The sequence below is a fragment of the Falco peregrinus genome, chromosome 3 (assembly GCF_023634155.1).
Source record: "Falco peregrinus isolate bFalPer1 chromosome 3, bFalPer1.pri, whole genome shotgun sequence".
Taxonomy (NCBI): Eukaryota; Metazoa; Chordata; class Aves; order Falconiformes; family Falconidae; genus Falco; species Falco peregrinus.
Genome location: NC_073723.1, coordinates 48,981,920 through 48,994,680, shown reverse-complemented (window position 1 = coordinate 48,994,680; position 12,761 = coordinate 48,981,920). Strand labels below are relative to the sequence as shown.

Below are 12,761 nucleotides of genomic sequence, written 5' to 3'. Positions count from 1 at the left end.
TTCCTACAAATAATATTCACTGGGGTTGTTGATAAATCTACTGTGCATTCCTGCACACAGTACAAACTCCAGAACAGTAATTCGAGCAGTTGTCTGGAAAGGCTTATTACACAGCTATGGTGGCTGCAGCAAGCAGCAGCAAAGTGTGATGGAGAACTTCAATGACCCATAGCGGAATTCTGGATGCACTAGAGGTAGCAGAAAGACAAATACATACGTAAAACAAGGCTTTTCTGTTTGTATCCCATTAGTGGCTCACTGCATGATCTCAGACAACTTGCTTCATCTCTATGACTTTTTTTCTATACACCTTCCAAGGTCATTATACTTCCCTGTGCATAGTCATACTCTGATAGCCTTAATACTTTTTAAGGTTTTGTTGGGTTTTTTTTAAAAAAAATGAACCCTTAGATGACTTGCACAAGCTTGGTGTCTGTGCCTTTGTTTCTATTCCAGCCAAGGAGCAGTTTCTGGGAGAGCAAAACCAGCAGATACGGAGCTCATGATAAACTTAGATCACCATGCACAGCTGCAAAATTGCAGGGTTTGGGTTTCTCTAGTTTACCTTTTTTTTTTTTTCTTAAATTACATCTTTTTTTGAAAGCAATCTGGAAAGCCAGTGTATGTCCGTGAATATACATACAAAAGACAGAGCCTATGTCTTACTGTGCATTCAGGCCTCATGTCTGGCATTACACAATCTCAGTACAATCACGAATGGGATATACGTTTGCAAAAAACTGTGCTGCGAACATGAACATTTTAACTTCATTTTGCAATTCTGTTAGAGGATGAACTACAAAACCAGACTTTTAATGCAAGACATCCACTTCTCCTGCAGATTAATCATTTTTATGTGGCTAAAAGGAACTGATCCAGATAGAAAGGTATATAGAACGTGCTTGACGATAGTTTGGTTTAGAGCCAGAGCTACATTAAAAAAAATTTTTTAAAAAGCACGGAAGAATGAAGTTAGAAAAACACTGCTGCAATGGATCACTTACTCATTACTTGTTCTGTGAACCTGGACCAGCCTGCTATGTTTTTGTCTTATGGGTCTTAATAATATCTGTGCCAAAGGAGTTTCTACAACTTCGTAATAACCTGCACCACTGCTCACTCTCTACCTTGCTACCCTGTAAAATCAAGCTTAGGTTTTTATTTAGCCCAAGCTAACTCATCATTTATCTCTGAAAGAAATAGAGAACAATAGAACATCGTAAGTTTTACTGATCAGAAGATCAATGTGCTTCTCAGTTCCCCTTTCTAGATTAACAAGCCAAACTTCTACAATTTTTTTCTGTGGAAGTCATGCTTTCTAAACATCCTGTTAGGGTTTTAGATAGATGCTTTATCTTTCTTGGAATGTGATTGTCGTGGTTTAACCCCAGCCAGAATTAAGTACCACACAGATGCCCACTCCCCTCCTCCCTGCCCCCTCCACAAGGGACGGGGAGGAGAAATGAAAAGGAATGTAAACTCGAGAGTTGAGATAAGAACAATTTAGGAAAATAAAATAGGAGGGGGAAAACCCAAAACAATAATAATAATAATAACAACAACAACAACAACAATTATAATTAAAAGGAGGGAGAAGGGGAGAGAAATAAAATCCAAAGGGAAGCGAGAAAAAAAACCAAGTGATGCAAAATCCAGCTGCTCACCACTCACTGACCGATGCCCAGCCAGTCCCTGAGCAGAGATCAGCAGCCCTGGGCCAGCTTTCCCCCCAGTTCATACACTCAGCATGACATCCCATAGTATGGAATATCCCTTCGGCCAGTTGGGGCCAGCTGTCCTGGCTGTGTCGCCTCCCAAGTTCCTGTGCCCCTCCAGCCCTCTGGCTGGCAGGGCCTGAGAGACTGAAAAGTGTTTGACTTAGTGTAAACATTACCCAGCAACAACAAAAACCATCCGTGTGTTATCAGCATTGTTCTCACACCAAATCCAAAACACAGCACCAGCTACCAAGAAGAAAATTAACTCTATGCCAGCCAAAACCAGGACAGTGATACCCGTAGTACTTCCACAGAGGAGTAAATTCCTTCTTGTATCTAACCACAATATTCCTGCTGATACACCACAGAAAGTCACATCCAAATTAGTTTGTGATCCACTTCTTTCAAATGTACAAAGTGTCTGTCCACGGCCACAGGGAATACGTGCATGATAATCACTAAACAGCTCCAATTCAAAAGTCTGGGCTGTCTTTAAGCCAACAGGTATATTCCAGTCCTCTTTCTCTTATCTCCCATTACTCCAATACAGCTTTGCCATCATTAAAGCATGCTTTGTCTGCTAAAAATATCTTCAAAAAAATATTCATCGCAAATGACCATAACCTACTTGGCTATTCAATGAGAAAGTTGGCATACATCTGCCAAATAAAAATGAAAATGCAATGATGAACATTCATAAAAGCCTATAGTACCAGAAAACTAAGTAAGGTGTATGGTTCAAAGTGAAACAAAGACACAATGCTGCTGGGCAGTTTTTGCCATACAGCTGCTTACATACTCTTCCCTTTCATTAAAGATGTCAAAGAACAATACTGAAGAACCTGAAATTGTAACAATGCATCCAGAAGGATCTCTTGAATTAAATCACGGTGGGATGAGGTGGGGAGGAAGAGTGTATTCTTCCTACTTCTGCTGTCCTTTACTGTTCTCCTTGGAAAAAAGCAAACAACAGGAACCAAGCTCTCTACTCAGGCCACCATCAGTTCAACTGTAATATGGACTAGAGATATGTGTGAACTATCCACATAACACATCTCAAAAGTAAGAGCGGATGGATTAGGGTACATAAACCACACATCTGAAACCAAGTTACACTTTTCAAATGAGTAATAATTGCTCACTGTCCAAAGCAACCTGAAATATTGTTAGATAAATTATCATTCCAATAATGCTTTATATACTATGACTTTCTAATTGAAGTATGAAGATGCTCTATTTAAAAAAAGTATAGGTACCTGGAAGGAAATTAATAGTTAGGGCTTCATTCTCTTCCTGTGAATCTGAAACTCTGAAGAAATCTGCATCTACAAATGTATTGTACATCTCATGTTTATTCTTCCACATTTTGAAACAAGAAAGGTTGTGGGGTTTTTGGAAGCTGTGTTCTTTTCCTGATTTTCTATTTCTGGGCATGTAGGCATTGCTTGTCAGATTAGGTCTACAGAGTTACAAAATGAGTTATAATTTCTATCTGTATTTTGTTCTTATATTCCTCCTGCAAAACAGGTGCATCTTCTGCTCAGCATGTCATGCATTTTTCTCTCGGGAGAGTGGGTGGTTCCCACCAAACTGAAAACTATTAATCTGTATAAGAAAGAAACAAATTCAACATTAAAAAAAAATCCAGCAAAATTTAATGCTGCACTCTGCTGCAATAATCTCCTTTCTCCTCCTGACACTTCTTTCAAGTCCATGACAACTTCTGTGCATTCTCCCTCAAATTATAACAATAGCATTTCCTAAACCTGGCTGAACATTTTAGAAAGGAAGGCAACTTTTAACCCTCCAGTATTCATTTCATCAGATTATGTTTCAAGTCTAGTATTCGATTGATTATCAATTAAAAAAAGAACTCAAAATTAGCAGCAGCTAGTTCCCCTACAGTTGTCATGGCCTCAAAAGAAGGTTTAGCAACCTGAAAAAAAACTACACACAAAGGGATCTCATGACATAGGAGGATGATTAGTTATGTATCCAAAAATCAAATACAATCAAAATGAAGACAGACATACTCATCTTTGTACAAGCTGGCATTTCATGTGTAAAAGACATCTGTCACTTCGATACGATACTAGCCTCAGCATAATAGGGAGAGCATGATGAAGTGCTGTAGAGCAAGTCTGAAGCTCAGAGAGAGATAGCTCAGGAAGGGACAGGAACTTCAAGGGGACTTGTCATTTCATTAACACCACTTCTCTGCACAACCTGCAGAATTCAAGCTCCAAAAAGGTTTCCTAAAACAGTGCAAAAACCACAACAAGTGCTTCCACCAAAAATTGTTTCATGCTGTCTTCAGTTGCAAGAGGTGACCAAAAACCTGCATGTTAATGTCCAGTTGTGTGTCTTCTGTGAAAATGATGAATTACTAATGAAGAAGCACTTGATTCCTCCTTAAGAGGAAAACATTTAAAAAACCTGTGGCAGTCAGACCTGTAATGGACAGGTAAGCATTGGCCTTTCCCCTTTGCTACAGGGCAACAAGCAGGCTTGAGACATCCTCAATACTCACCAAAGGGCAGATTTTCAGGAGGGCTCAAGTGTCTCAAGCATCACTAAGCCTGTGCATTGGCTAATCGGGGAAAAGGGAAGAGGGAAGGAGAGGCTCTACCTACCTCTGTTCTGTACCATTTTCTTTAGGACTCGCCTCGAAGTCAAAACCTCAGGAAATCTTTTTCAGCTCCTGACCTTATATACCACTGTACTAAAAGCTGCATCTCCGAGACCCCTTTTGCTCTCTGCATCACCACTCTTTCCTTGTAACCCACCTACACGCAGAATTCATTAGCCCTTTGCCTTCCATCGCAGTGCTTAAAATAGAATGAGTGAATCTTCCAAAGGATTCAACACCTAAGAGCTTCTGGGGGTAAGCAGGGGTGTGGGAAATGAAGCATTTAGGCTTTCAGTTCCTTTGGAGCTGTGGCCTTCAGCACTGCTTGGGAAGACTTTTAAAGCAAACAAAAGGAAAAAGAGAGATGTTTCTTACTTCCTCCTCCTCTCGCTGTCTTGCAGCCCATGGGATCAGAGCGGATGGAGATGCGCAAACGGCAGATGTCTACGACCCAGGAGACCCCAGGCACAGCACAGGCTCAGCACAGCACAGGAAATCGAGGGTCCAATGCCTGCTGCTTCTGTTGGTGCTGTTGCTGCAGCTGCTCATGGTAACCCCTCTCATTCAAGCCTCTGGGGAAGAGAATAGCAGGGGAGGGAGGCAATAGCCAGCGTATACGACAACATAAGCCAAACAAACCACCTGGGTAATTCTGCAGATCTGGGACTAAAAGATGACTGTGCCCTAGTGCTAGACACAACTTTCTATTCCAGTTTACTAATTATTTCTTTTTTTTTCCCTGCCATTGAAATAACAGATTTTTAAGAAAATACCTGTACAGTAACTCCGCTGTAGTTTTGTTGTCAATACTGTGTAATGGAAGGTCTGTTCCGTGCATGACTGCTTCTCCTGAGCCTTGAGCTTCACCAGGGCTTCCACTAAAAACTGAAAGCAATACCAGAATATGTCACAGCTTTAGATTTAGAACTGGGACTTAACAAGCAGCGCAGTCTGTGTTAAACGGAGTTCGGAGAAGGTGGAAGAATGTGTATGCTGGAAAATGAATAACCACATGCCCAGCACTGTTGTTTTGTTTCAAAGGCAACTGGATCTGTTGTTATTAATTAGTGTTGCCAACTCACAGCACCTGCAACTCATATGAAGTTAATCCTTAGGATCAGCGACTTTAAACATTGTATTTGCTGAAGAAGAGGAGTTAAGCAGAAATAATTCAGAAGAACTCCCATTACAAGATGTTAAGGAGGAAAATTTATCAGGAAAGCAAAGCAAAAATAGGAAAAGAAATCACCTGATCCCGTAAATTAGTGACGTGTTCACCTTCTCTCTCTTACCAGCTCCTCCAGATGCATGCAATTTGATTTAAAACTGAAGTAAAGCTTCCCATACTCAGAAGTCCTGTATTCGTTTGGGGCCAAGTGTTAATTAATGGGCAAGACCAGAACTTGCATTGAAATAAATGAAATAGATATATATATATATCTTGAACACCCATAGGAGTTCAACCAAAATACTTGACAGCAAGCTGAGTGCTTCTTATAAATACACTATCCACTACATAAACACTTCATAGCAAGCAAACCTGGCACTGACGTGAAGGGAAGAAGTCATAAATAACCTGACAGCCCAGGCTAGGAATCTATTCCACCATTATTTTTTTCTAACAGCAGCTGATAGCAAATGCTTTGGAGAACACCATTAGAAGGCAAGGGAAAAGCAGGCTGATCATTCCTTTGCTATCAGTACTCAGCTCATCAGAAGCAGAGATACCCAATCCTGCCCTCCCTTACGCAAACAGTGAGTATTTTGTAAGGACAACAGGCTGCTTGGAATTTTTTTGCAAGATGCTAAGTACTCTGGGTCTGATCCTACCTTTTCAGCAGGTTCTTAGAGGCAAACTAAGATAGAGCTTAAAAAGACATTAAGTACTGTGCCTGTACAGGATCAGAGTTTGCTACCTTGCATCCCATACAAATTCCAGTGTCATCTGAACAGTTGTCCAGTGCAATCACAAGTGGCTCAGTCTAGAGCTGCATTACACAAACAACACATCTTTCCATAAAAGGAAAAAAAAATAAGGCGCTTATCCCACTGATTACATAAAATTTGCATTTTATCTTTTAAATTGCTGATAAAGTGCAGCATTTTACCTGTTATTTTCCAGGATGCTCATTTTCTGTGCACCTCACTATTCAAACAATTCAAAGGGAGCAATTTACTCCATAGGGTATGTGATAGTACACAAATTTCACGATGCTTAGAATTCCTATTTGCATTTCAGAATCATCTAGGAAACCAGTACAGGCTCCAAAACAGAGCAGCTTGTTTGAGCTTTAAAGTATTTTCTGGTGGGGGTTTTTTTGAGAACAATTGTTTTCTAGTAACAAGAAATGCAAAACAAACTGTAATTAAGCTATTTATATTCCCTATTCATAGAGCCTTTCCTCAAAATAGCTCAAGTACTTTGAACAGAAAAGTTATGAATAGGAACAAAAATAACAGTCTACATGAGTCATGCAGCTGAGTTGCTGAACATCCAATAATCAGCATACTCTTAATAGTAGATTCAGAATGAAAAAAAATGGTGAAATGAGTCTCTCAGCTGGATGCTCAGAACCTGTGCTCATTCCGAGCCAGAACTCAAGCCTCCAGCATGTTACTCTTCCAGATCCTGAGAAGAAGCATGAGAAGATGCAGTATTGGCACTAGTCCCTTTCTACTGTTTACCTGTACATTTCTAGGGAAAGAGTCTGCCTGCAAGTCATTTTCTGAGGCACGGCATGTTCTCTTAAGAAAGCGTTTGTTATTTCTTTTCTCTTTTTCCCCTTTTGTGCATTACCCTATGAAGACTATAATCCTTTCTGTTGGATCTGTTGGTTCCCCTCAATCCAAAAGTAACTCTGACAAGCATATCACTTCTTGTCTGTGTGTGAGGAATATGTAATGAATTACTTTTCATATTAAAAAAGGCCGCTGGTAAAAAGTGTAGTAAAGGATTGAGACCTATACACCTCAAAAGAATAGAGAACTAACATTAACTACCATTTTTATCTGAAAAGGTGAACTGAAATACTTCATTGGTTTGAATGTATGCTTCAGATGTTGCAGAAAAAAAGAAAAAAAAAGCGTTTGCAATTATCTGCTCTCTGTATTAGAAAGCTTCCCTCCCTCTTCAATGCATGGACTGCCTTGGCAAACAGAAAAGCGGGTCTCTGCAGATTATGGACTAACACTAGAGAAAACAAGAGAAGGAGATAACCAGTAAATAGTAAGGCTGGAAGTAAGGCAAAGTCAAAAGTACAGAAGGCAGAAAGGACAGAAAAATCAACCGGATCAACAAAAAGCCTTACTACAGATAAATGAGATTCTTAAGAATTAAGGCAACAAAACTGTTACAACATTAGCATTAAAGACAGACACGATACAAATGAAGAAACATTTATATTTTCCTACAAGTTATAACAACTGTATTGCATTGTATCAGCTGGAGGACCTATTTCATATAAATTACAGGTTATAATTCACCAGGACCTTCTCTTGACAAATTTTAAGCAGCTTTACAGAGTGTATGAATGTGTGTGTGTATGCACGTGCATTTTTCACTAAACTATGACAGCCTACGAACTGGAACATAGTCCCCATTCCCTAGAAAGAAGTATGCATACTCGCAAATCCAGTCTCAAATGAAAACAAATCATCTGCAACTACAAAAGGAATTTTTAAAAACTAGAGTTAATTAAACTAACATGTGATGAAAGCAACAGAAGTTGACAGCTACTCTTCCATGGGACATGAAAAACTCTCAGCGATTACTAGTGACTGCAGAAGACATTATCTTTATTGTAATGCTACAAACAATCTAATACTCATTTCCAGTCAGACATACTCAAAACAATATTCGGCAGCCATGTATCTGTTCTTTGTGCTCCAGGCCTCACATTTTGAAGCATATGCTAATACTTCCTTAGTTGCAATCAATTACCAGACAATGGCTGTATCTACATCTGAACTCTGAAATATGCTTATGCTCCCAACATCCCATACAGAAGTGTCTGGCTTGCTTAAAACCTGGGCTCCATCTTCTGAACCCTGGCTTTCTTGTAACATGGTATCACCTCTCTAACCCACAGCCTTGGCCCTCATTGTGCCCTATGGATATTAAAAATAGGGAAGCTGGGGGCGGGGGGGTGAGGAGGAAACAAACCAAACCCAAACCAACCAACCTTAGCATCTAACTCACATAAAACCAGTGCATAAAGCCTAACTTAAGTTAAAACATTCCATTGAGCATACACAGTATAATAAGTATCAATGGAGAATAGATTTGGTATCTGATAAGGTACACATGTATACATATATACCCCATATATATATACAGATATACTCACGTACACATACATACAGACAATTGGACTCAATGATCTTTATGGGTCCCTTCCAACCTGAGAAATTCTATGAATTTATGACCTCTGTATAGAAAGTCTACACGATACATTACTGAACAGCATTCAGCTACATTAAAGTTTTCCAGGTTTATACAACTGTAAAATTAATGTCAGAGCATAACTATGAGTAATGTGGCTACTGTTAGCTTCTGTCCTTTTAGCTGATTTTTTTTTTTTTAATATCAGAGGAAAAGCATCTGCTGTACATTCAGCCTTTTCCTCTATGAAGCTGGCTAAAATTTTGTTTGCTACCTTGCAGTCTTACTGTTAGAAATCAAGATGAAGAGAGAGCAAGGAGAACATCTCATGAACTCCAAGCAGAGGGTATTCCAAACTGCGAGGAAAGGTATGGTATTTACCAAGTGTTCTGTCAAGATAAAATGAAACAAATCCAACAAATCAGACTAAATAAAGTGAATTACCTGAAATATGCAAATAACTATTATTATCTGTTTGCAATTTATGCTGAATTTGCAGTCATTTGTCTCTTACCTCCTAAGGAACCAAAGGTCTGATCTATAATCTTTTACCTTATTTATATGCAGCATCTAAATCCACATCCCCACTTTCATAACATGGCAGATCAAAAAGAGCATTGTAAACACAGCCTCCATTTTATCTGAAATAATTTTTAAATACATCCTGTTCCCACACAGCAACTGTGTAATGAAGCTAATTGGCAATGCTCAGCCTTGTAAAAATAATAGAGAGGAGCTCAGATCCTCCCAAGAGTCAAGCAACTGTCTCTTCAGAATTGCTCAAACAGGTAGCAGCACTTGTAAAACTGTAATAGACAGAAGAGTACCTTTTATGAGGTTTGAATCATGGCTTCTTTCTACATATTTTCATTCAATTTTTAACAATAATTCAACAAGAACTATGAGGTATAGACAAAATTTTTATATATATATATATATATATACACAAAAAACAACAAATAGTTGTTGCAGAGGGACTTCTTTGTTGCAGTTACTTTGAGAGTAAACTTCAATCCCTGCACCAAAGTGCTGGCAATCATCTGCATCTGAGCTTTTAATAAGCACACTTTCAAAAGGCACCTTACAAATATGTTTACTAGAGTTTGCACTCGGGTAGTCCTGGCAAGGAATTGCAGCCCTGTGAACCCTGTGATTTTGTGCCATGGTGATGGCAGATGCCTCCTGCCACTTGCACACAGTCCGAGTAACAATCGTTCATTTCTCTCTTCTTGTTCTCTCCTTCTGCCTGAAGCCCTGCCCCTACTCTTGAAGAAGTGAATGGCTGGGCTCAATCATTTGATAAATTGATGCTTACTCCAGCTGGCAGAAATGCTTTTCGTGAGTTTCTACGAACAGAATTCAGCGAGGAAAACATGCTTTTCTGGATGGCCTGCGAGGAACTAAAACAAGAATCCAACAAAAGTGTCATTGAAGAAAAAGCAAGACTAATTTATGAAGATTATATTTCTATCCTTTCTCCAAAAGAGGTATATTACTTTCCCCAACAGTTAGTTCTAATGTGTGTTTAAAGCTACAACAATACTCAGGGAGAACTTCCTCCCCCCTCCCCCCACCCCATTCCACCGCCATCAAGTAGAGATTTAGGAGAAAAAGGCAGACCCATTGTTGAGGTGAGATGGTCAACGCTACTTCCACTGGCTGGAAGAAAGCTTCTCCTATGCTACCCTGGCATGCTGACGTGAACTCCTTAGTTTGAGGCACAACTACACAGGTGATCACTCTATCCTTGCTCAACTTAAATTTTACTTGTTGGACAAAGCAGTTTTTTTCTTTGCACTAGGAAGGGGGTGTTACACATCTCTCCAAAAGCACAGAAACCACAAACAGTGTTATCTGCAAAGCTCAAAATTGCTCAAAGAGCAGCTGACAAAATATGTCACAGAACACACACACTGACTTCCTGAAAATTTTCAAAAATACTTGTCACTTTGTTGTTAGCAAACACATCAAGTTTTGAAGACACCTCAGTTCAGTTTGAATATAATCCTGCCAAGTAGGCTGGAATTTTAAACCTTCCAATATCCTTCCAAAAGTCAAACTTAATAGTTTGTGGGGCAAGCTATACTTATGTACTTATAAAAATGCTGTTTAAATCTTAATCAGTCTATTCCAGTAATACTAATATTTTTCTACAGGCACTAGAGCTTTACAGAAAAAAAAAAAAAAAAAAAAAGAAAAAAAGACATTACTTGTATGTTGTATGCAATCATTATACAGCCATACCAGTGGTTCCCATTGATTCACCCTGGTTTTTAACAGGATCCCGATTAAGTGACAGCTTCCCAGGTTACATTTTCTGTCTGGCATCATACTGCTTACTCCAAATTCAGTCTCTTTACAACAGCACTAACTCCCAAGGAAACAAACTGTCACAAAAAATTACAAATCCTCTCTCCTACAGAGCAGGAAGCGGGTCTGGAGACAGCCTGCCAGTCTCAGGTGTCTGTAACCGCGGGGCTGCAGGCAGCCTTGGTTGAGCAAGCTCACCTCAGTAAGAACATTTCTCTGTCCATACTCAAGATATTACTATTTCCAAATTTCAACACAGTCATTTTTTGCCTAAGTATGTTTAGCAGTTTTTACACTCTTGAAAAACAGCTGAAATGGTTTAAAAAGACTGCTTTTTCAACCAACAATCCTGAAAACTCATGTGTACTATTCTCCACTATTACTTATGTGACATTCTATTTTAATGCACAGGTCAGTCTGGACTCCAGAGTAAGAGAAGTTATTAACCGAAATATGCTGGAACCCTCACAACATACCTTCGATGACGCACAGCTTCAAATTTATACCTTAATGCACAGAGACTCCTACCCACGGTTTATGAACTCTGCTATTTATAAGGACTTGCTTCAGTCCTTATCTGAAAAATCCATTGAAGCATAGATTCTTTTCTTAAGTGTATTTATTTTAAAACAGACGGAACTCTGGGTTACACCAATCCACAGGGAACACAGAGTTAATCAGATATTTACCTGAAAACAACTCAGGCAAATTTTACTACAGACTGAATGATTTAAAGCCACACAAGGCTCCGACACAATCAGCCAACTACAGTTCCTGATCAAACTCAGTGTTACTTTGCAAAAGAGAATGAAGAAAACGAAAAGAAAACATTGTTATTCAGAAAAACGCAGTATTTTTTCAAACACAGCAGGCAACTTGGATGCAAATCCATTACGACATACATCTGAGGTACAAATGCCAACTGGGCATGAAAACTAAATTTAAAGTGGAGCGTTAGAATTTTCTTGGAAACCAAACCAGTTGCCCCATCCACACTGTAACCAAAGTAAAAACAGTACTGTCAATATCTGGGTTACACTAGACAAAGTTTCATGTACTGTACCTGGCACAGGTGCACTCCACTTGTCTTGGTATATTTAATGTATATGGTGCGCTACTGGGAATAAGCGTGGCAATTTCAAGTTTATGAAAGCTAATGGTTGAAATAATGCTGCCTATAAAAATCTTTTGCTGAAGAATTGTTATTTTACTACTAGAGTCTGCTAAAAGCATTTTTAAGTTCATATCGTTGATGTTTATAAAGTATTTACTTAAGAGGAAGACGACTGTGGGCATTTAAATTCCTAAATAAAGCACAAGAATTCTCACATTTCTTCTCTTCCCTCAGTAGGTAGATGTAAAAACCCTGCACTATTCATTCCCGAGAGGATGCCAGTATCAACCACCTTTGTTTTGTACATATTAAATTCTCCTGTTACCCGACAATCTTGTAAGGTTTCTATTACAGATAATTTTATCGCCAACAGAAGGAAGCTGGAACTATTCAGCCTGTCCCAAAGAAAAGGAACAGCTTTATCCACTAATAAACCAATGTTCATTTACAGTATCCCCAAAGATTTACATTTAATTTCTGGTCATATCTCAAAAGCAGTAATCACAGGAGATACTAGGAAGACAGTAAAGTTGAATCCACAGAATCACAGAACAGTCAGGGTTGGAAGGCACCTCTGGAGATCATCCAGTCCAGCCCCTGCTAAAGCAG

At 39.1% G+C, this 12,761-nt stretch overlaps 1 protein-coding gene and 1 long non-coding RNA gene across 6 annotated transcripts in view; one reads left to right on the top strand and one right to left on the bottom strand.

The window, feature by feature from the left end:
* Window positions 1-12,366, top strand: part of RGS20 (regulator of G protein signaling 20) — a 45,403-nt gene extending 33,037 nt beyond the window's left edge. For all 4 annotated transcript variants that reach the window (XM_055799131.1, XM_027791462.2, XM_055799130.1 and 1 more), the window contains 4 exons: window positions 4,749-4,897; window positions 9,010-9,096; window positions 9,981-10,215; window positions 11,450-12,366. In XM_055799131.1, coding sequence (XP_055655106.1) covers window positions 4,749-4,897; window positions 9,010-9,096; window positions 9,981-10,215; window positions 11,450-11,638 — 660 coding nt within the window. In that variant the 3' untranslated portion in view covers window positions 11,639-12,366. The remainder of the gene's footprint in view (window positions 1-4,748; window positions 4,898-9,009; window positions 9,097-9,980; window positions 10,216-11,449) is intronic.
* Window positions 610-9,984, bottom strand: LOC114013049 (uncharacterized). Of its 2 annotated transcripts, none has more exons than XR_003555892.2 (3): window positions 5,121-9,984; window positions 4,723-4,919; window positions 610-3,973 (listed from the first exon to the last, which is right to left on the bottom strand). It is a non-coding gene; the product is annotated as an uncharacterized LOC114013049 (long non-coding RNA). The 2 variants fall into 2 exon arrangements; XR_003555891.2 differs by having other exon boundaries at window positions 610-3,323.
* Window positions 12,367-12,761: the final 395 nt, after the last annotated feature.